Source organism: Raphanus sativus, chromosome 9 (genome assembly GCF_000801105.2).
Source record: "Raphanus sativus cultivar WK10039 chromosome 9, ASM80110v3, whole genome shotgun sequence".
Taxonomy (NCBI): Eukaryota; Viridiplantae; Streptophyta; class Magnoliopsida; order Brassicales; family Brassicaceae; genus Raphanus; species Raphanus sativus.
This window is the reverse complement of record NC_079519.1, coordinates 22,134,761-22,158,518: the sequence shown is the minus strand read 5'-3', so window position 1 is coordinate 22,158,518 and position 23,758 is coordinate 22,134,761. Positions and strand designations below refer to the sequence as shown.

Sequence of the window (23,758 nt, the reverse complement as noted above, 5' to 3'; positions counted from 1 at the left end):
TAAACTTTGAATTACTCGTACTTGGGAATGCTTGCAATGCAAGTTAGCAGTCAATTTGCTGAACCAGTAGTTTTGCTATTCAAGTGTTCTTAACTAATAGGTTTGACTGCTAAGAACTTTAGTTGGGTTCTGGGAGGTGTACAAATGGTTCGCTTGAGGTTATTTGATGCTTGGAAAATATATTTTGCATCTTATTGTGTTCTTCTTCTCTAAGATTATATATAGCATTGCTTCTAACTTCTAAGCAATCTGCAGTTCATGTATCTGAGTGAGAATCCTTAAACTTGCAATGTGCTATCGTATAATAGATCTAGATTTGCTGAAGCATCTGTGAGATTAACTTCCAGTGCTTGAGGTTTCATACTGCTCATTGTCAGCAGAGTCTAAGAAAGTTTCTTGCAAATCTGAAGACATTGAAGATAAACCCCTGTGCCTAGTTGCGCCTTTACATCTAGAGTGACGACGGTGCTCTACCAGATACGCATGTGAAACCTTTAGAAGATTTTTTTAGGTATTAAGAGCATCATTACTGGTTGTCCCAAAATTTGAGTCCTTAAATATTTTATTATTACTTTGTACTTAAGAAATTTTGGTAAGGACAATCATAAAAATAGAGTTTATTGGTAGGATTTTATAAGTTTCTTATTAGTCACTCACGTACGTACCCTGGTCTGCAAACCTTCTCATTCTCGCTTCCTTCATGTTTCCAAACCGAGAGTCCAGCCTCTGAGGTCATTGCTTCTGTCCTCCTCCATATGCGCTTGCTTCTGCTCTATCTTTTCCCTTTGCTGCATTGTATTTGCATATCAAGATCAACAAAGAAATCTTCAAATCTTTTTGTTACGGAAATGCAAATAAGTTATACATGCTTATATAGGTATTCATATTGGATCAGTTTCCAAGCGCATTTGGGTCTGTTCGTTAAAGATCAGATGTAAAATACACTCTATTCAAGTTCACGCTTACTGACCAAAACCAATCCCATGGAGGTGATCCAATGCAAGGTAACAGATCAATAAATACGAATGATTTTACCTTTGCCATAAATCCTCTTTGTGGAGATCTATACTGAGCTGGTGGGGTAATAAACCTGCAGACAAGATAAAGGGTTGAATAAGTGGAAAAGGTTTATTAAGACTGTTCGAAAGATGATCCGTTTTGCAACAAACAACGATGAGGATATGTTACAATAGATCACCGTTGTAGCTTTGCACAGAGACACCACGTTCCACAAGCTTCTCCTTCACGGTATGGTCACGAACCAACGAAACAGGATCTACAACAAGGAAAGGGTAACTTCATATCAACCTCAGGTGACTAAAGACGACTTTAGTAGCACCGGTTGCACGAACACAGTCCAAGATAGCTGAAATGGTGTTATGGGTTTTGATCAAAGTGAGGTGAGATTCAAGAGCCTTCAAGGACTGGCTCAAGTGAGCAAGTGATTGTTTCATTGTCGACATGCTTATTATGACCAGAGAGATATCAAGACACAAACTCAGCTAAACTCCACCACTCTCTGTCTAAATAATACCAAACCATAAATCAAAAATCTTTAAAATTCTTTACCTCAAAAACAGAGAAAGCAAGATACTTTCAATTCAAAGATCAATTATCTACTAGATGAAAGCATATTCAAGAAGTACATGTTTGAATAAAATCAAAATTTTGAAACTTTTTTTACCAGGACTTAATCAGAGTTGAGGGCAGAGATCTTTGAGCAGCTTTGGATCTTGAGGAGAAAGAAGAACTTGGAGTTGTGAAGGATGATTATTGATGATCGACCTCTGCTCTGTCACCCACCAGTTTCTTTCTGACCCATCATCGCTGGCCGTCTCTGACGAAGCTCAATCACGCAAACCTGCAATCGGCGGAGAAGCAGAGAAGAAGGGAGAAGACGACTTCGCCTCTTCCTTAAAACGCGACACGTACCTCTTAGGACGACCCAACAAGGTTCTTAATTAAGGTCCGTCCCACTAATTTCTTTTCTTTTTCCATTTATTTTTAAGCCCAAAACCCATTAGGACCCAACCAAGGACCAGCGATACTTATGGTCTTAGTATCAATAAACTTTGTTTGTCCTTGTGTTACGTGACCAAGTCTTTTTGCCTTTACAAAGTTTTTTGTCCCTGGACCGAGCAACCTGAAACATAGGCCTTGGGCCCCACTTCTACAAGGCCCCCGATTTTTTAAAATTTATCAATGCAGTTATGTTTATAATTTTTTGTAGCTTTCCAGTAAACAAGAAAATGAGTTCCGAGAACAGCAATGAAAAAAAATCTATAGAAGATATTATATGTAAAGTGGGACCCATAATTAATTAAAAGAACAATAAATGTGAATTTTTTCACCGCAGCTTTTCTTCTTGCTTCTCTTACAGCATCAACGCGAGAGCTTAAGTGGGTGCTTAGTTTTTTTTGTAATTAAAAAAAAGAAAAATTACAATTATCTTAAGCTTCGGAGCTTAATTAAGCAACAGAAGCAAACGGTGCTTGGAGACACGTGTTACAATTAGACAGAGTCTGGGGTTTTTTCCTTTCTCTCTCTCCACAGATCAATTTGACGATTCATCACCTCAGCCTCTGTTGATTTCCTCCACGCTTCATCACTCTACCTTGGTTCTCCTCCACGATACAACGGATAAAGAGAAGAAGACGACGAAGAAGGTATCGGCCAGTGGGAGAGGATGAGCGTTGAAGGGGAAGAAGAAAGTTCGGTCTCGGTTTCCTCCTTCTCATCTCCACGTTGATTTCTTCTGGGTTTTATGATTCTTGTTCAAGTCTTTGATCAGATTCTTTAATCGCATCAAAGACCAAATTTTTTATTTGTCTGCGTGATCAGATTCTTTAATCGAAACACTAATCTTTTGGTTTGGTTCTGTTTTCGATTGTCCACGTTGAAACACTAATCTTTTGGTTTGGTTCTATTTTTGATTGACTTAAGCGACTTGTTGTTATTGAAGGTGGTTTACGTGGATGAAAGGTGAATCCGGCGAATGGGCAGACACGAAGAGCACTCAGTAACATAAACAAGAACATCATCGGAGCTCCGGTTTATCCTTGTGCTATCAACAAGCGACCTTTGTCTGAGTAAGTTTATATACAAACCCCTTTTTTTTACAAAACTGTCTTCACTTATCCTAAAGGCCTAATCTTTCTCTCTGTGGGAACACTTGTAACTCATGTCATATCTAAGATAATGTCGTTTGATGTATTGTGAAAGATTCAGTCTTTTGGTTCCCAATGATCGTAGCTCTTCAATTTGAGGTTACAGTTGTTAATGGCAAGTTCTTTGATTATACTGTTACTGATTGTTCTGTAAATTTGGTTGCTTTGGATCATGTTTGAGTGAATACTTGCTACTGTGATTGTATGGAAGATGGTAGTATGGAAGATACCTATGATGTCTCTGGTACTTTAGCCTAGTGTAATAGTTTCTGGCTAGCCTAGTGTTGTGAGAGAGAATGCCATTGATAGGAACCTATGATGTCTCTGGTGCTTTCAAGTATTGATTGATGTTGTTAATATTCTATTCTGTGATTTGTAGTCACGGACATTAAACGAGTGGATGAGGCTTCTTGGGGTGCTTATAATCAGTGTTTCTCTTAATGGACAAGAACTGAACTCGTTTTTATGTATGCTTTATCTCAAAATGCCAACGACTCCTGCGGGGATATGCGCTAATGGGGATATTCAGCACACGTCTCAACACAGTTACAGATGAGTCATTTGGTGTGGTGGTTTCAGAAATACAAGGAATGGACTCGGTGACGCGAGTGTCAAGGCTGAAAAAGAGGATACTTTTGGTTGAGAAGGAGAGCGGGTTACAGAGGAGTGACTGTATATGGGTAGTAGCACTATGTGCATCAGTGGACACTCCTTTGGATGGTGATACTTGTACTTGTCTCAGGGCTGTTCTGAGGAACTGTGCGAGTGTTCGTGCATTAGAGGTTGAAGATGAACAAGTTATTATCATGCCAAATATGCTCATCACCATCGGAGGCTCATCATCATCATATCTAAAAAAAAGAATGTTTTTTTTCTTAAAGCACCTCAAAATAAGCAATCTCCATTGGAGAACAACAATTTATAGGTTTCTTAGATTAAGTGCTTAACACATTTTTATTATTAAAAATTGATTAAGCACTCCATTTAGGAAGCTTGGGTTAATGGTGCTCTTACCTTTTTTCTTTTCTTCTTCTACTTTTTTTTTTTCTAATCTGATTTATTATAATATTACAATTATTAGAAATATTACATAGATAATTTTCTACCATGTTTCTACTCTCGTTGTTCTGTTATATTTCTATATGTTAAGTATAAACAGGGCCCCCGTTTTTGTTGTTGTTTATGGTCCCAAGTATTACAGGACCGCCCCTGAGAAAAGGTCGTGTGTTATTTCATGTTTCTTCGACTAAACTTTTGATATCTGACAATATACCACGGGCCGTATCATATGTGTATTAGAAATATGATATCTTGTTTTGAAGGTTAAACATGCCGCCAGGCAGTAATGTTAGGTTGCTTCAAATAATGTTGTAGAAATGTAATACTCCCTCCGTTTCATATTATTTGTCGTTCTAAGTTTTTGCACACAAATTAAGAAAACATTTAATTTTACATATTTCTAAAATAAAAATACTATTACCAATACACATCAACCAATATAAAAATAGAATAGAGAATATTTTCAATAAATTTTACATTGAAAACCGAAAACGACACTTATTTTGAAACAAAAATTTTGCTCTAGAACGACATATAATTTGAAACGGAGGGAGTAGTATATTAGTATATACGAAAAGTCTTTGAAAGTTGAAACTGCTTTACCTACTTATTTAATGAACCTGATGCAATTTTGACCATTCAGAGACAATGGTCTCTTCCTCTTCGCCTTTGTCATCTTCCTTGGGACCCTATTAGTCATTGAGTGATGCCGTGATGGTGATGTCTACGAAAAAGTCTTGGAACTCGAAACTACTTCACTCCCTTTATATAATGGACTCGAGACAACTCGAGATCACCAGACAAAAATGGCTTCCTCCTCTTCACCGCCACATTCGTCTATGACTCCGGTGCTGAAAGAGGGAGAGTGTAGAAACTGGGCAAGGCTTCCGTCTAAATTGACGTCATCGATCCTGCGCAGGCTCGATCCGATTGACATATTGGAAAACGCTCAGAAAGTGTGTACATCCTGGCGTGGTGTCTGCAAAGACCCTGCGATGTGGCTGAAGATTGACATGCGTAACCTAGGAAAATTGTCGTACAACGACAGACACAAACACGTGGCAATGTGTCGTCACGCAGTGGATCGTAGCCAGGGAGGCTTGGTTGAGATTGGCATTTGGTTCATCGGTACTGATTCTCTCCTCAACTACATCGCCTATAGGTTAACGTCTCTCTCTCTTCATGTTGTCAAAACTAGTTGTTATAGAAGAGGTCACGTGTTGCTAGGAAATTTTCTTTCGTTAATGTTTTGCATCTCATCGTCCTGAGTTTCTTACTTTTGCTTCAGTCTTTTTAATCTGTTACACGCAATTACTTGCAGTTCAAGTAACTTGCGAAGCCTTAACCTAGCAATGTGCTCTACGATAACATCTGAAGGACTTACTGAAGCACTTGTGAAGCTTCCATTGCTTGAAGAACTCGAGGTCTCATACTGCTCATTGTCCGCCGAGTCTCTGAAAGTTGTAGGCCGGTCTTGTCCTAATCTGAAGACACTGAAGCTAAACCGCGAGGTACTACAGCGTTTTGTATACGTGAGTGACGATGATGCTCTAGCTATAGCTGAAACAATGCCCAGACTTAGCCACCTCCAGCTTTTCGGAAACAAATTAACATACACTGGTTTAACCGCCATTCTTGACAATTGTCCGGATCTGGAACATGTTGATTTACGTCAGTGTCTCAACGTTACTTTTATCTGGGGTCTGGAGGAGCGTTGTACCGAGAGGATCAAAGTTTTTAGACGACCTTATGACTCGACTGATGATTACCCATATAATGTTACTGTTATCCACATGGAAACACCTAAAGATCCTTACCATCACTTCTCAAGTGACAGTGACTATTCCGACTGCTGATCACTACTGATGGTTGGTAGCGACGATATTTATCCTTAGTAGGAAAAGTTTGTGAGTTTATTCTGCATTGTTATTAAAGAAATAAAGCCTTTTGCTAGTTAGCATCGTTCAAAGCTTTTTTTTTTTGGTTCAAAAATCAGACTGGAACGGAAACTTGAGAGCCAAGATTATGTAATAAATTTGTGGTTCCAGAATTTGGTAGCGTAGTTATAAGTGGTCTCTGAGAAATCTAATGAGGTTTTGGAACAAATTCATCAATAGCAAAGTTCGTTGTAGCTTAAGGAATGGCCGAACGCACACCATCAAGCTCTGGTCATGCAATCACTTGGCATCCCAGTCGTTATCTGAAACCTTTTTTTCTATGAGTAAGAGAGAGAAAGTTTACGTTTCTGTGAGGCCGAAAGCAAGATCAATCATATCATTCTCCTCATCTGTTCGTTCTTCAAGTTTTCTTATAGTATTATGTATCCTGTAAACACAATTTCAGATTCATTATTGCAGAGAGCATGCCTGGACTACGCCACCTCCAACTTGTTGGGAACTCACTAACCAACACTGGCTTGACCGCCATTCTTGATGGTTGTCCTCACCTGGAACACCTTGACTTACGCAAGTGTTTCAACGTACGACTTGAAGGGGATTTGGAGAAGCGATGCTCCGAGAGGATCAAAGAGTTGAGACGCCCCAGTGACTCAACCGCTGATCACCCATATGGATTTAACATCGAGGATTTATTAGGCCCCAACAACTATCTTTGGGATGACTCAACCGCTGGTTACCCATATGGAACTAACGACTATGATTTATCAGACGATTGGGATGAGTTCTACTGAACAATGCAGAGGATATGTGGTTTTCGTAGTCTTTTCAGCTCGGTATGTCGTTTGAACTTTGTGGAAGCTCTGCGAGCAGGGTCTTTAACTCTCGTTTAAACAATGTTATGATGCTTTTCTTTTTCATTTGGTGTGAAACGGTATTTAATGGATCTCTGCTGATGAATGCACTTGTGAACTTTGTGTTACTCTATGTATTTCGGAATGTTTTCATTACGAGTTAGGAATCAATTTGTTGAAACCATTGGTTTGATAGTCGAGTTTCTTGACAAAACAGGATTGAGTATTAAGAACATCAAAGGACCATTATGATACCCCCTCTAATGGTGATCAATGCGGTAGTACATGGAAGCGACATGTTGCAGAATGATACACGAGTTTGCAATAACTCTCATTGATTAGTAGAATAGTCAATTAGTAGAATAGTCAAAGACACTTAAAGCATGATTTCAATTTTGTTTCAAAATAAATGATGTTCTCGTAGTTCTAGATAAAATTTAATGTCATTTGAAATTTATAACCAATTATAAAATACTACTCCCTCCGTTCTTATTTATATGTCGTTCTACAAACTTTTTCTTGTACCAATATATATGACGTTCACAGAATTTTATGCAAAAGATGACAAAAGTGACTTACTCTACCCTTGTAAATAATTATCACTAGTAATAATAACGTAGAAGTCAAATGAACATTAAACACTAACAAAGGTTAAAACAGGTAATATATCAAATTTCCTTAATTTATGTGCCAAATCGTATAACGTTTTATAAATCCGAACCAAGGGAGTATTTCTTTTTCTTATTGGTTGAATTAACTTTATCTAATGTTATTTTATATAACCAAGATAAATTACATAAAATTTTATATTTTTTTAATCTTTATGCAAAACTTTAAACATCTATTAAAATGATACAGAAAATGATACAGAGAGAGTAACTTATTCTAGTTTTATGGTAGCAATTAATTTAATACCTATAGTATATTTAAACCAATATAAATAGGACATATGTAGATATCTTGGTGTTGAACAGTTTCACTCTTTTTCATCCTCTCTCTATCTTACTTTATCTTTTTTCAATTATATTTTTGATTAACAAACTAGGTGGAGAAATCTCCTATAACGGTGCTCTTAGAGCATTTACAACTCAACCTTAAATCCTCAAATTTTAAGGTTTTTATCACTTTAATCCAATTTCAAATCCTCAAATTTTGAGGTTTTGAATAGTGATACCTCAAATTTGAAGTTTCACTATTCAAAAACCTCAAAACTACTATGCATTTTTTTCTAGTCTTTACAATTATTTTCTTTCTAGTCCTTACAATTATTTTCTTTCACAAATACATTTGCTAACTTTATTTAGAATAATTTAGGTATACCAATATAAAATAAAATATAATAAATATTACATAACATTAAATTAAAATTCACAGAAATAGAAAAATATATTAAACAAAGCTCTCAAAAAATAAAATACATTAAGCAAACTTTAACATAAACTAAAGCAAATGAACACATATGGAAATTACGGAAATAGTGCTTGAGTAATTTGGTATTTTATATGTAATTTTCTAAAATTTATGTATATGTGTGTTATACACAATCCCTCCAATAAGAAGATTAAAAAGCGCTCATCTTTTCGCTCTCAGGCCCGAGTCTCGAAAACAGTCTTTACCCAACAGAGTATTAGGAGTTCCTAAAGCTGACTATCTACTCTTGGATAAAAATCACCAACTCCTTTTCTGCTTTTTCAAAAACCATTACTACTTACGGAAATATCCACTGGTCCATAGCTTTTACTGGTATTTCCCCGCCGGGTTCTTCCCCCGACTGTGTCGGAGGGACCGTCGCCGCCGACCATCTGCACCGCCGGAGCTTGCTGATGACGATGATACAACCGGCAAAGGCTGTCTGAGTACAGTCTTGCTACAAGACCCTCTCTCCCTAAGCTCAAACTGGCTTCAACTCTCTGCAAACTCTACTACTTCTCATCGTTTGTCTCATGTCTCAAGACCTGCAGAAATCTCAAAACCGCAAGTAACCTCAACAGAAAGATGGAAAATTACTGCCAAAGCATAATGCTAAACCCCTTCACTGACTACAGCTTGACTATCTCTTCAGACCGCTGCGTTTAGCTCGGTTCTGTTTAGTGTTCTTGTCAAGGCTGTAACTCCGGCTTGCTCCTGCTTAGATACCTTTCTCCTTTGCTAGGTCCTAGCTCCTGCAAAGGAAGACGTTTTTTTTCTTTAGGCGAGTACCCTGGATCTGCAACAATGGCACAAACAAACAACAAAAGCAACTTTCTCAATACCCTAACGCTTGAAGATGAAGAAGACGACTTAGTCATACTCCCTCACGTTGACAATTCGGAGTTAATCGCGCGTCACAACCTCAGCCTAGTTGGTAGGCTCTTTAACAAAGAGAGACGAGGTGTGGAAGCTCTCATTGCTCTCCTCCCGAGACCCAGCATTTGGGATGTCGAAGGTAGAGCCAGAGGAATGGACCTAGGCAACCACATGTTTCAGTTCGACTTTGACTCGGAAGAGGACCTTCAGAAGGTTCTAAGCAAGCGCCCTTGTCATTTCAACAAGTGGTCCTTTGCTTTGGAGCGATGGATTCCACATATTGGAGACTCCTTCCCTAACAAGATGACGTTTTGGGTCAGTGTTACTGGCATCCCGACGCACTTTTGGCTTGACCCGATCTTCCAAGCTTTGGGGAAGAGACTTGGATTGGTAGGGAAAGTGGAAGCAAAAGCTGCGAAATTCGAGCTTGAACTGGATGCACAGCGTCCCCTTAAGTTCAAACTCCGAGCTCAAGTACCCTCGGGAGAAATTGTTCCGGTCACTTTGGAGTACTCAAACCTCCATAGATGGTGCCACCACTGCCGCCTTTTGTCACATGAAGTTGACACATGCCCCCTCTTGACCGATGAACAGAAAAATCTGCTTGCAAAAGAGAATGAAGCTTCACGAGAGCAGGGACCATACCCTAGAATGGAGACTACTAGAAACCCTGAAACATCAAAAAGAACAAACCTACCTACAACTAAGGCTCCTCTTCAACAGGAGCGAAGGCAGGGATACCGCTCCCAAAGAGACAACAGGGATAGCGTGTGGCATCGCATGGACTCCCGTCATGCTCCAAGAGAGGATCACCGCCGTGACCAGCGTCAAGCTCCCCGTGATGCTCCCCGTGATGCTCCCCGCGATGCTCCTCGTGAGTTTTCTCGTGAAGCTCCTCGTAATGCTCCTCGTGAGGCACCTCGTGATATAGGAAACATGTCACACCAACAAGAAACCTACAACAAAAGAAGATATGAGGAATCTTATGCTTCAAGTAGACAAAGAGAAGAGGAGAAGAAAGCAAATAGTAAACAACAATCTTCACGGCAAAATGATGGAAAAGATCAGTTACCTATGGTCTCTCGTGCCAAACAACCTGCTCGCCCCCAGCCTCCCCTCACTGATACAATAGAGAAACCTCAAGAAGAAGGCAGCAGAACTCTCTCTCCTGAACATGTAAGAGAAAGACCTTTCAAGTTGAACCTCCACACTTCATCTACAAAGGATCAAAAGCTAAAAGGAAAAGTAAGTGATCTGGAGATCACATCTGAAGAAGGAAGCTCCGTCAAGAAAAGCCTGAAGTTTGACATTGAGAAGGCAGCCCCCTTAACAAACCCGCAAGCTACTCCACCGATTGTCCCTTCGGTCAAAGCCACTGCTATGAAAAAGAGTTGGTATGAGCAGACTCTAGAAGAGGAAGAGGAAGAGATAATGAACCAAGAGACGGTCAGGAAACCTACCTCGTCTTCGGAGAAGGCGATGGAGGAAGTAATCGATCCAAATGCAGAGAAGATCCTCGAGGAGGAAGACTGGATGGTAGATGACGAAAACTATGATGGCGACGACCTAATGGAGGATGACGATCTGCTAGTCGACGATTTGGACCAGGAGGAGATGTCCTTAGCTCCTGTCAATCCACTCGCAACGGACGCCCTAAGGAGCTTAGAAGACAGCAACAAAGCGGAAAAGATCTCGAGCCCTCTAGCCCCTCCGGAATGCCGATTGGACCCTCTCCTTGCCCTGACGCCATCATCCAGAACGTGACCATCTCCGACGAAGAAGAAGAGGAGCTCTCCAAGCCCGATTGCAACAGGAGTCTCTCTCCGACAGAGGAATCTTATGGCGGGCCGGGCCCAATCAAAGGCAAAGTCCTCTAGGAATGGGCCGAAAAGTAACTCTCTCCCTCAGGCCCGAGACCAGACTCCAAGTGATATCGCACAAGCAGCATCGTTCCTGAAAAATACCAAAAAATCAGCTAAGGTGGGAAGCAACAAGCCACCCAAGATTCCAGGATGAACACGATTGCATGGAACTGTCAAAGGGCGGGAGCCGACTTGACCAAGGAGCACCTCACTGAGTTGTTTCATTGTTTTTTACCTAAGTTTTTATTTCTATCGGAGACTAAGAACAATCAGAGTTTTTTGCAAGATGTGCAAGTTTCTTTTGGTTATGATCATGTTTGTACGGTTGAACCTGTTGGTCGTAGTGGCGGTCTAGCCATTTTTTACATGGATGATCCCTCGGTTACTATCTTATATGCGGATGCACACATGATCGATATTGAAACTAGACTTGAAGGACACGCAATCTTTATGACCTTTGTGTATGGTGACCCTGTTGTTAGACGTCGGGACCTAGTTTGGGAACGATTGTCACGCATGAGTACCAACCGTAATGGGGCGTGGTTTATGATTGGAGATTTCAATGAGATCACCGGAAATCATGAAAAGAGGGGAGGGAGACGTCGCTTAGAGAGCTCTTTCCTCCCTTTCTGTATCATGTTAGAAAATTGTGGGATGCTTGACTTTCCATATAAAGGTAATTCCTTCACGTGGGTGGGAAGAAGAAGCACCGGTAAAGTTAAATGTAAACTGGATAGAGCAGTGGCAAATGAAGAATGGCATGCCTTATTTACTCACTCAGTCGTAGAATTCCTACGTCTATGGGGTTCCGACCACCGGCCGGTCCTAGCACGTATCAAATCTACCTCCCGAAGAACAGGAAAAAATTTCAGATTTGACAAGAGATAGATTGGGAAACCAGGATTTAAAGAAGCAGTTATCTCGGGGTGGGGACAGGTTAATGAGGTTCCAATCCGGAATTTTCATCAAAAAGTTACCTCGTGCCGAAATAAAATCAGCTCTTGGAAAAAGAATAATCCGACAAACTCTGCAGTCTTGATTGAAGAATTGAAGAGAAAGATAGATCTTGTTCAAGATGATGAAAACTCCACAACAGAGGAGCTGAAGGACCTAAGGAGACAATTAATCTTGGCTTTTAAAGAAGAACATTCTTACTGGGAACAGAAAAGCAGGAACCAGTGGCACAAATTTGGGGACCGAAACACAAAATTCCACCACGGCATCACGAAACAACGAAGAGCTCAAAATCGGATCATCAGCATAAAAGATAAGCATGGAAAGTTAGTCGAGAAGGAAACTGAGGTAGAGAACGTGGCTGTTCAATACTTTCGGGATCTTTTCTCTACTTCATCCCCAACAGAACTAGATAATTCCCTACGTTTTGTTTCTGAAAAAGTTTCCCTGGCCGACAATAGGCTCCTCTTAGAGAAGCCGTCGGAACAAGAGATTAGGAAAGCTCTTTTTGATATCAACCCGGATAAAGCTCCCGGACCGGATGGCATGACTAGCAAATTGTTTCAGAGATTCTGGCGAGAGATGCGGCAGGATATTATTAAACTTGTACAAGACTTCTTTGTGACAGGCTATTTCGACCCAGCTTTGAACCAAACGAACATCTGTCTCATTCCAAAGAAAAAGAAACCTCGAGATATGACTGAGTTTCGACCTATTAGTCTCTGCAATGTTAGCTACAAGATTATTTCTAAGCTACTATGCAAGAGGCTGAAGAGAGTGATTCCACGCTTGATCTCGGAGACACAATCGGCCTTTGTAGCCAAACGATTGATTACTGATAACATCCTAATAGCACAAGAAAGCTTCCATGCCTTAAGGACGAATCAGAGATGTCGCGAAGACTTTATGGCTATTAAAACAGATATGAGCAAGGCATATGATATAGTGGAATGGAGTTTCATAGCTACTCTACTGCTAAAGATGGGCTTTGATGAAAGACTGGTTGACCTCATTATGTGTTGTGTCACGTCGGTCTCATATCAAGTCCTAGTCAATGGGCAACCGAGAGGACGAATTACCCCAAAGAGGAGCCTGAGACAAGGAGATCCTCTTTCCCCCTTTTTGTTCATACTATGTACGGAGAAGAAGATCGTGGGACTCCGGGTTGCTAGGGCTAGTCCAAGGATCTCTCATCTTCTTTTTGCCGATGATAGCCTTTTCTTTTGTAAGACAGAGTTAAGCCAATGCAAAGAGATTATGGACATTTTAGACATATATGGTAAAGCCTCAGGACAAAGACTCAATGCATCAAAATCCTCGATGTTTTTTGGTAACAAAGTGGAATCCTCTCGGAAGAAAGATATAAAAGAAGTACTAGGATTCTATTCTGAAGGAGGCATGGGAATGTACCTTGGACTACCAGAACAAATATGTGGTTCGAAGATGAAAGTGTTCTCCTTCGTACAAGACCGGTTCAATGGTCGAGTCAACAATTGGTCATCGAGGCTCTTGTCGAAAGGGGGAAAAGAAGTTCAGATAAAATCAGTGGCTCAAGCTGTTCCAACTTATGTTATGTCAAGCTTTTTGCTCCCACAAGGCATTATTGATAAGCTGAGGAGTACGACTTCAAATTTCTGGTGGAGCTCGTCACAAAACAGCAGAGGCTTGCATTGGATTTCATGGAACGAGATCTGTACCCCCAAAGATTTGGGAGGACTAGGTTTTCGAGACCTCCATGATTTCAACATTGCGCTTCTTGCAAAACAATTATGGCAATTAATTCATTACCCGGATTCCTTGCTAGCGCGTGTACTAAAAGGAAGGTACTACAACAATACCTCTCCTCTAGAAGATCGAAACATTTATTCACCATCTTATGGGTGGCGGAGTATCATGGCAGCAAGACCGCTACTTCTCTCGGGGCTACGGAAAACTATATGTTCGGGAAGAGAGACAAGAGTTTGGACAGAGCACTGGATTCCAGATTCACTGGCACGACCACCTAGACCCGCGGAGCATATAGTTTACAGACTTCCCCAACTTCTTGTTCAGTCTTTTATTAAGAATGATACCAAGGAGTGGGATATACAACTTTTACGAGAGTTCTTTCATCCGGAGGATATCCCTTTGATTCTTGGGCTCAAACCTTCTAGGTCGTTGGCTCCGGATGGATATGTTTGGAATCACACAAAATCAGGAGTATATTCAGTCAAAACCGGTTATGAGCTACTCCAATCGACCAAACGGAGTCTTACACATACGGGGGTTAGGGAACCAAGCTTTACGAGCCTACAACGGCAGGCATGGAAGGTCAAGGCTCCGAGCAAGATGAAACACTTCTTGTGGCAGGCTATCTCGGGTTGCGTGGCAACGGCAGAGAGACTTACTTATAGACACCTGGGTACCGATAGGAGTTGTCCTAGATGTGCTGTCCCAGTGGAGTCGATCAATCATCTTTTTTTTGAATGCCCTCCAGCCCTTCAGGTTTGGGCTTTATCGGACTATCCGTCCCTTCCGGGTTACTTCCCGTGTTCATCTATATACCAAAACATGAACTCTCTGTTTTGGAAGAGAAAAGAAGTGGCTCCCATGAGTCCACAATTCGACACCTTCCCATGGATCTGTTGGTACATTTGGAAGGCGAGGAACGACATGCTCTTTAATGGGAAAGTCGTATCCCCATGGATACTCTCCAACATGCGTCACTTGAGACAGAATGTTGGAGGAAGGCTAATGAAAAAGAAGCAGCAGAGGAGGGACTCGATGATCTCCTCACTCTGGAGATGGAAACAGCGCCCCCTGAGATACCCCGACTCTCCACCTGCCAAATCGATGCCTCATGGATCGCTAATGGCAGCGTCAGTGGACTAGGGTGGAGTTTTAAGGATCATATGGGCTCTGAATTCTTTGGATTGCGAGCGTGCAGTAGGACCCTCTCAGCTTTACATGCTGAGATGGAAAGCCTACTCTGGGCAGCTTCATGTATTAGGAACATGAGGATAACCACGATGAGGTTCGAGACAGATTGCACGGACCTAGTGGATATGATCACAAACCCGGAAGATTGGCCTGCTTTCGCAAGAGAGACCGAATTGTTTCAGAGTCTCCATGAAGGTTTTGAGGATGTGAGAGTTTCTCATATTCCCCGGGATCGAAATAGACGGGCAGACGCGTTAGCTAAGGAGGCAAGGAGTAAAAGCTGTATTTTTACCCACATAGATCAGACCCGGTCAGACGGAGGGGATCCACGGAGAACCGGAACGTCTAACCACCACTTGATCTAAAGTAGATGGGAAGCCGACAAAAAAAATGTATATGTGTGTTATTTTATTATATATGTAATCTATATTATATAATACTGTATGTTTTATATTATCATTATTAGTAACTTTGGCACAACCAACCCACAAATCTTCATTTTGAGGTTTTGTTCCCCTTAAAATAAAATTCTTGCTCTCCAAAAAAGAACTTCAAAACTTTAAATTTGAAATTTTGAGCAGTGAAACCTCAAATATAGAGTGTCACTACTAAAAACTTCAAATTTAAAGTTTCTTATTTTTCATTTCATTTTGGTCCTTATATTTACAATTATATTTATGATTCTTAAATATTTTGTCCTTTAATACTTTTAATCTTTCAAAATTTTATAACTCATAAATATTTCAAATTTGCTTTTCTAATTTTAATTTTGACAAATAAAATTATATAAAAATTTTAAAATATTTTTTTCAAAACTAGATTTAGATAACAAGAATATTAGCAAGAAACTTAACAAATTCACTAATTGACATATATAAATATATTTTAAAATCTCATTTTAATTAAATGAGAATTCACTAATTTATATTTTCTTAGGTGTCAATCGTATAGAGACTTTAATAATAATATTAATAATAAAAATAATAATAATTTGATTTGTAAATGGATTTTCTATTTTTTATTTATGAGTAATAAAATCAGTTCTAGAACCAATTTGTATCAGTATTCAAACGACCTAAATATATTGCACAAAACAGTTTGTGGTAATTAAATATGTGATATACATAAAATATATAAAATGCTTAATAAATTAATTTTTAACAATCAAGTATTTATAAACTATATTATATATTTCAAAATTAATTTACAGAATTGATATAGTAGTTTTATATTCCTATGTAATTGGATATGAATATGTAGAAAATGTGTAATAATTATATTGTTTTAGCTTTTAAAATTATTAAAGTTTATTATTTAAAAATCAAAAAGTTTCAATATTATATACCTTCAAAACTTAATTAATGTTTCTTTTAAACTGGATCATTAATATTATATATAACTAATTTTAAATACAAAAGATCAAAAATATTCAAAATAGTCATATTTATTTTTTCCAAAAATACTTATTCTTAGAGAAATATTTAACAGAAACATATATTCAGTTTTTGATATAAAACATAATTTATTTGAAAAATTACAATAAATATATCGCTACAAAATATTCAAACCGTGAAATTGCGGGCATCCACTTAGTTTGATTTTAAAACTCTATTTATTATTATTTATGTCCACATTAAACAAACCCATTAATGTCCATAGTCTAATTAGGGCTTTACTGGTTTTCTCATTACCACCCGCAAACATAACTTTTGAGGTTGGTAACGGTTGATACCATTTCAAAACAATCATACAAACTATTACAAATCCATTCAAATCATTTTGAACCTCTTAAAATCAAAACTCGTTTCAGCTAGCATTTGCGGTGACGGGCGGTTGCAGGTGGATAAAAAAATACAAAATTATTTTTTCTAAATATTTTAAAATTAAAAAATTAAAAAATTATTAATAAAAATAAATATACATTTTATATATTAATTTAATTCACAAACAGTATCATAATTTGTTTTATAAAAACTTTAAACTAGTTATTCATTAGATTTTTTAAAAACTAATATACATATATATATATATATATATAAAGATATACACATATATATAGCGAAACAAAATATTCTTTTAAAGGTTTAAATATAAATCTTCAAAAAAATATTTTAAAATTCTAACTTTCAACTAATTAAAATAATTAAATAACTAAACATAATAATATTATTAATCATATTGTATTAATAATTATTATATTTGATCGCAACAGTATGTTTTATATTTTATAATGCTATAATATATTTACATTGGTAATTTATTATTAAATTGCTGCAATATTTCATAATCAACTAGTCACAAATATTCCGTAAACGTAACAATTTTCAAACGTTCTGCTAGTCATATAAAACGCTACATAACACTTGAAACCGCAAACTTCCGCACCGGCACCCGCAACCGCAACTGCTGCGTTTAACAAGTCATGCCCTTAGGTCCGATTGGTGACAGTGGTTTTGATAATATAAGTGGTACGAAATTGAAGTGCGAAGCGATCCAACTGCGGTTCATGTGGTTTACGGGACAAGTGTGAATTTGATAAAGAGAATAGTGTGGTTTTGAGAGAAAAAAAAAATGTAAAATTGATTATTTACGATATCTTTACTATAAATCAATGTAGTTGATTTTATAAGATATTTTGGGTGAGTAAAAATAATATTTTTAAAACAAATATAATTAATAATAAATTTATTATTTAAAAAATAAAAACTGAACATACCCTTTTAATGTGCTCTAATTATAAATATGTATTTTGTATTTTTTTAGATTTGAATGGTAAAAATATCAAGGATTCGAATGTAATGGTGGATTCATAGAAATAAGCAGTGTGGAAATGAAATGAGGTGTAGTACAAGTAGGTCTGGGAGTGCGGGTCTTCGAATCATCTTTGGGTTGTTTTTTTTTTGGTCCGGATCCTTCAGGTCCTAGATTTATTTGGATCTAATAGGTACATTATAACCTCTTTAAACTAAGACTCTATAAATTAATATACACTAAAAATCTCTATAAAATAATATAATTTTATAGTACAAAATTGAGTTTTTGGTTCAATTAGTATATCAATAAATTAATATTTCTATAATTTAATAAAAAATATAATATTGGTGTAGTCCTAACATTATTAATTTATAGAGGTTTGACTGTACTTATAAACTTTTCGGTTCTAGTCGGTTTTTCTTGGGTCCATGTGGTTCGGGTCTACAACTAAAATATTTTTAAAATGCTAGTAATTTTTGTATCTATATTGGATTCTGGTCGGATTCGATATTTAGCATGTGAAAAAGACATGAAATACTCAATCTCCATCAAATTTAGTCATATATAAAATCTGTCAAATATATCTAAGAATTTACAAAATAATTTAATCACATTTTAACAAATATAAAATAGATTATAATATAAAGTCAATAAATTTTGCATTGGAATTTTCTAATGGACTGTTTGGTTTGCAGAATTTATATAAATATATTTAAGTTGTTGACAAAAAACTTAATTATTATGATAATTATTAACAACTTAAATTAATAAATACACTTAATATTAGTTATTTCTTAAAGGATGTGATATATGGAGTCTTATTTTTAATATATCCCCTATACATTATTTACCAAGTGATTTTGATACATGTCATCTGCGCAATCATTTTTCACCAGATAAATGTGACATGGTATGTTAAAATGGTGACATGGTTTAAGTCTAATATTTATTTACATTTTTGGTAATTTTTTTTATAATATGATAATAAATTATACATTATCATTAAAGTAAATCTATTCAAATATGACACTAAATGATATAAGAACATTTTACAAATTTCGAAATATTATTTATAATTATATAATTTTATTACCAAAAAAAGATTTTCAAATTTTTTTACAGATTTTTTTTAATTATAAATTTTTAATCGTAATGTTATTAGCTTCTTTTATGTATCTAAAATTCTAAAATACTGTTTATTTTCAAAGTTAATATACACTATTATTTATGTCGTAGAAATTTTCATGGTTCGCTTATGGCAACCATAAATGCCCGCACGGCTCTGCTTACTACGATTTCAGTTCTATTTTTAATATATCCCCTATACCCTGCAATATTTAAAGAAATAAAGCCTTTTGCTAGTAAGAATTGTTCAAAAAGATTTGTTTAAGCGTTCTGTTTAAATAACAGATACAACGCGAAGTTGAGAACCAATATTATGTAATAACACTGTTTCCTCTCACTAAACAACCAACACGAGAGATATTTATCATATATATTATCCTGTTATGCTTAAAGCTTCCTGTATATTGTATCTTCGAGAAGAACTAATTAAAACCGTCAACAGCAAAGTTCCTTGTGGTTGAAGGAATGGGCAAACACAATCCATCAAGCTCTGGTCTTGCAATGACTTGGCATTCCCAGTCGTGATCTGAAACATTTTTTATTTCTAGGAACATTAGCTACTTTGTCGTCAAGTAAAAACGACTCCTTGGCGTGAACAGTTCTAAACATGTCTCTTGCAAAGCAAGTCAGGACGGGGCCGCCTTTTGGTTCGGTTTAGAAAGGATTTGATTAACACAATTTGTAAAATATAATTGTTTTTGGGGATAATGAAGCCCAGGCCCATAATATTAGTATTTAAAACAGTGGGCTTTATTGTTCTTAGCCTGAACTTCAGTGTCTCAGCCGATGAAGCACGAAGAGCCGATCAGAAGCTGGGCGGAGCTTCCGCCGGATTTGATTTCATCGATCCTGCTCCGGCTTAACACGATTCAGATACTGGAGAAAGCTCAGAAAGTATGCAGATCGTGGCGTCGCGTCTGTAAAGACCCCTCGATGTGGCGGAAGGTAGACATGTACAACCACGGAGACTTGGGAAGCATTGGTTTCGACCTAGAGATCATGTGCCGTCACGCAGTTGATCGTAGCCAAGGCGGCTTGCTTGAGATCGACTTGTGGTACTTCGGTACTGATGAGCTACTCAACTACATAGCCGACAGGTTCTCTCTATCTCTCAGTTCTAGGGTTTATATATGAAAGGTATTTTACTAGTTTGAGAGATTTGAAGTGGCTGCTTTTATTAATTTGCAGGTCAAGTAAACTGAGAAGCCTTAGACTCATAATGTGTTATCAAATAGGAGACAAGGGCTTTGTAGAAGCAGTTGCGAAACTGCCATTGCTTGAATACCTAGAGGTTACATACGGCTCAATTTCAATAAAGTCTCTGAAAGCTGCAGGACAGTCTTGTCCTAACCTGAAGAAATTGAGGCTAAACTCCGACTTTGAACCTCCCAGATCTTATAACGATGAGTTTAATGACAAACAAGCTCTAGGGATTGCAGAGAGCATGCCTGAGCTACGCCACCTCCAGCTTGTTGGGAATACACTAACCAACACGGGCTTGACCGCTATTCTTGATGGTTGTCCTCACCTGGAAGACCTTGATCTACGCAAGTGTTTCAACGTAAGACTTGCAGGGGATCTGGAGAAGAGATGCTCCGAGAGGATCAAGGAGTTGAGACGCCCGGATGACTCAACCGCTGATCACCCATATGGATTTAAGTTCAACATTGAAGATTTATTAGGCCCCAGCTCCAACGACTATGACTGGGATGAGTTCGATAGATACTGAGCAATGCAGAGTACAATGTGGTTTTCGCTTCCCTTGTTCAACCTTATGGACTTGTTCATATTCCTCCTATTTTCTCTCTGTTTCCTAGTCTTTAATCTTGGTGGATGATTTTGAGCTTTAACTCTCGTTTGAAGAATGTGATGATGCTTTTCTTAACTGGATCTCCTCTGATGAATGCACTTGTGAAACTTTGAGTTTCTCTTACTTGGGAATGTTTGCATTGCAAGTTAGCACTTAGCAGTCAACTTTTTGAAACAGTGGTCTTGGTAATCAAGTGTTCTTAACTAATAGGTTTGCGTGTTAAGAACTTTGGTTGGTTTCTGGGAGGTGTATTAGTGGTTGGCTTCAGATTATTGGGATGCTTTGGAAAATACATGTTGCATCTTATTGTTTTCTCTAAAGATTATATCATTTGTCTAACGCTTACACGCAAGAGAAGACTTACACATGCAATGTGCTATCATAGTAGTAGACTTCCAAAGCAGTTGCGAAACTCCCATTACTTGAGAATCTCGAGGTTTTCACACTGGTCTTATTGTCAGCAGAGTCTATGAAAGCTTTTGACTTACTTGTTCTATTACATCTAGAGGGTGACGGTGATGCTTTTAAATAATCTTTACACAAGTTTTAGGTGTTCTTAGTATATCAGTAAACTTTGTGTGTCCTTGTGTTATGTGACTTTGAGTCTTTTTAGCGTTTGCAAGTTTTCGTTTCTACTAGGCAATAACTACGTACACTCAAAGACACTATGTTTGTAGATATACACGTAATACCACTTTTTGAGTGATATTATAAACGAAAAGTCTTGAAAGTTGAAAACTGCTGTTTCACACAATTATTTAATGAACCTGAGGCGATTTGACCATTCAGAGAAACTGGTCTCTTCCTCTCTTCCCGTTGCCCTTTTCCTTGGAACCATATATAGTCATTAAGTGATTGTGATGTCTTTGAAGATAAGTCTTGGAACTTGAAGTCATCTTGATAGCTAGAGCATCATACTCATAGTAGCAGCTATCAACATTCTCTTGAGCCTTTAGCTACTTAGAGTCATCTTGATCAATGCCATTCAATTGCTGTCAAAACATAAAGCAAAATGACTCTTATTGATATTTTTTCTTCTCTAAGATTATCTTATGTTTCTAACTCTTAAAGCCTTAAGCTTACTTGTTCTATTAGTAACGACGATGATGCTTTAGCGGGTACGCATTTGAAATCTTTAGAAACTTTTAGGTGTTCCCAGTATAACAATAAGTTTTTGTGTCCAGTAATGTGACCGAGTCTTTTTGCGTTTGCAAGTGTTTTTTTTTTTTTTTGTCTTGCTACAGTAACTACACTCAAGAACTAGTTTCTGTGTGATTGTTTTCTTCCAAGAACCTGTGTGTAATAAAATTATGATATCTTGATTTTAAAGTTGAGAGGCCGTTAAGCCTTAATGTTACTTTGCCTTAAATTATGTTGTAGATACGTAATCTCATGAATATAACATTCTCTTTTTTGATATATGTAGGAAAAGTTTTGAAAGTTGAAACTGATGCTTCACACACTTATTTAATGGACTTGAAACCCTTTAAACCGTTCAGAGAGAAAATGGTCTCTTCCTCTTAGCCGTCGTCATCTTCCTCGGGACCATACAGGTCATTTAGTGATGGTGATGATGTCCACGAAGAAAAGTCTTGGAACTTATGTTGAAACTTCCTTCACTCCCTTTATTTATATAAGATGGACTTGAGACAACTTTGTGTTCATCAGACAAAAATGGCCTCTTCCTCTTTAACTCCAGTAATGAAAGAAGACGTCGTCGAATTTAAAACCTGGGCGGAGCTTCCGTCTGACTTAACCTCATCGATCCTACGCAGGCTCTGTGCAGTTGACATATTGGACAACGCTCAGAAAGTGTGTACAACATGGCGTCGCATCTGTAAAGACCGTGCCATGTGGCGGAAGATTGACATGGGTAGTAGCCTAGGACACTTGGCGTGCGACATGAAATATGTGACAATGTGCCGCCACGCGGTGGATCGTAGCCAGGGAGGACTAGTTGAGATTGACATTTGGTTTATCGGTACTGATTCTCTCCTCAACTACATCGCCGATAGGTCAAAGTCTCTCCCTCTTTCTCTCTTCCCGTGGAGCTAGGAAAGTTTATTTTGTGAATATTTTTGCTTCTTATCGTTCTTAGTCTCTTCTTAACTGTTACTTGCAGTTCAAGTAACCTGAAAAGCCTTCGACTTGGAGAGTGCGATCTACTTACAAACGAGGGATTTACAGAAGCACTTGTGAAGCTTCCATTGCTTGAAGAACTCGAAGTATCATACTGCTCTCTCTCAATAGAGTCTCTGAAAGTTGTAGGCCAGTCTTGTCCTAAACTGAAGACTCTAAAGTTAAATCGGCGGTGTTACAGGCGTCCTCGGTACGTGTGTGAAGAAGATGCTCTAGCAATCGCTGAAACAATGCCCGGACTTGTCGACCTCCAGCTTTTTGGAAACATGTTATCAGACATTGGTTTAAACGCCATTCTTGATAATTGTCCTAACCTGGAACATCTTGATTTACGTCACTGTCTCAACGTTAACTTTGCCGGAGATCTGGAGAAGCGATGTTCGGAGAGGATTAAAGTTCTTAGACGTCCTAATGACTCGACTCATGATTACCCTTATGCTGGGTATTATTACGAGATTGATTCATCTGAAGATTATTACCCTGAAGTTGATTACCCTGAAGATGATGACTATTATCCTTATGGCTTGACGCCATATGATAACTATGACCATGATGCCGCAGTTTACCATGACCATTCTTCTAACTACGATCCGCGGTATAATAGTGACGATAGCGAGCACCTTTATGATATATTCGGTTACATGCAACTATAGATTATTGTTCGCTGTTGAAAAAGCTTTTCATTCTGAGGATCTCCGCCTCATAGTCAATTGTCTTTTGATTTTGCGAATCTCTTTCTATTATCCAGAATATGTTGTTTTTTTCATCTACCTTTTGAGTAAAAGTTTTTGAGTTTTTTTTCTTCTGCCACATTAAAGAAAACAAAGCCTTTTGCTAGTGAGAAGTGTCGAGAAACGTTGTTTAATCTTTAACTTGAAAATTAGACAGAAAAAAAAAGAACCGCAGAGATGAGAAAGATATGCTGTAACAATAA

At 37.9% G+C, this 23,758-nt stretch overlaps 7 protein-coding genes and 2 long non-coding RNA genes across 10 annotated transcripts in view; 8 read left to right on the top strand and 1 right to left on the bottom strand.

Annotated features, from left to right (window-relative positions):
• Window positions 1-544: 544 nt before the first annotated feature.
• Window positions 545-1,958, bottom strand: LOC108827505 (uncharacterized). The gene is made up of 4 exons (XR_001945681.2): window positions 1,685-1,958; window positions 1,199-1,276; window positions 1,036-1,090; window positions 545-788 (listed from the first exon to the last, which is right to left on the bottom strand). It is a non-coding gene; the product is annotated as an uncharacterized LOC108827505 (long non-coding RNA).
• A 430-nt stretch (window positions 1,959-2,388) lies between these two features.
• LOC108827507 (uncharacterized) lies at window positions 2,389-4,169 on the top strand. The gene is made up of 2 exons (XR_008939062.1): window positions 2,389-3,089; window positions 3,547-4,169. It is a non-coding gene; the product is annotated as an uncharacterized LOC108827507 (long non-coding RNA).
• Window positions 4,170-5,032: 863 nt separating this feature from the next.
• LOC108824992 (F-box protein SKIP19-like) lies at window positions 5,033-6,235 on the top strand. The gene is made up of 2 exons (XM_056995518.1): window positions 5,033-5,388; window positions 5,548-6,235. The coding sequence occupies exons 1-2, from the start codon at window positions 5,033-5,035 to the stop codon at window positions 6,080-6,082; spliced, it is 891 nt and encodes a 296-aa protein (XP_056851498.1). The 3' UTR covers window positions 6,083-6,235.
• Window positions 6,236-6,575: 340 nt separating this feature from the next.
• LOC108824991 (putative F-box protein At4g05475) lies at window positions 6,576-7,032 on the top strand. Its single transcript, XM_056995519.1, has one exon. It carries the CDS (start codon window positions 6,589-6,591, stop codon window positions 6,913-6,915), a length of 327 nt encoding a protein of 108 aa, XP_056851499.1. The 5' UTR covers window positions 6,576-6,588; the 3' UTR covers window positions 6,916-7,032.
• Window positions 7,033-9,189: 2,157 nt separating this feature from the next.
• Window positions 9,190-11,025, top strand: LOC108824993 (uncharacterized). Its single transcript, XM_018598347.1, has one exon. It carries the CDS (start codon window positions 9,190-9,192, stop codon window positions 11,023-11,025), a length of 1,836 nt encoding a protein of 611 aa, XP_018453849.1.
• Window positions 11,026-11,489: 464 nt separating this feature from the next.
• LOC130500150 (uncharacterized) lies at window positions 11,490-15,361 on the top strand. The gene is made up of 3 exons (XM_056994892.1): window positions 11,490-11,799; window positions 12,157-14,935; window positions 15,004-15,361. The coding sequence occupies exons 1-3, from the start codon at window positions 11,490-11,492 to the stop codon at window positions 15,359-15,361; spliced, it is 3,447 nt and encodes a 1,148-aa protein (XP_056850872.1).
• A 2,199-nt stretch (window positions 15,362-17,560) lies between these two features.
• LOC108827796 (eukaryotic translation initiation factor 2 subunit beta-like) overlaps window positions 17,561-23,758 on the top strand; it is a 32,174-nt gene continuing 25,976 nt past the window's right edge. The window contains exon 1 of one of the 2 annotated variants that reach the window (XM_056995516.1): window positions 17,561-17,569. The gene's annotated coding sequence lies outside the window, so the exon portion shown is untranslated. The remainder of the gene's footprint in view (window positions 17,570-23,758) is intronic. The other variant, XM_018601283.2, reaches the window with a different exon arrangement.
• On the top strand, window positions 19,637-20,760 carry LOC108827082 (putative F-box/LRR-repeat protein 23). The gene is made up of 2 exons (XM_018600430.2): window positions 19,637-19,972; window positions 20,064-20,760. Exons 1-2 carry the CDS (start codon window positions 19,662-19,664, stop codon window positions 20,602-20,604), a joined length of 852 nt encoding a protein of 283 aa, XP_018455932.2. The 5' UTR covers window positions 19,637-19,661; the 3' UTR covers window positions 20,605-20,760.
• LOC108824996 (F-box protein SKIP19-like) lies at window positions 22,167-23,477 on the top strand. Its single transcript, XM_018598348.2, has 2 exons — window positions 22,167-22,700; window positions 22,808-23,477. The coding sequence occupies exons 1-2, from the start codon at window positions 22,324-22,326 to the stop codon at window positions 23,475-23,477; spliced, it is 1,047 nt and encodes a 348-aa protein (XP_018453850.2). The 5' UTR covers window positions 22,167-22,323.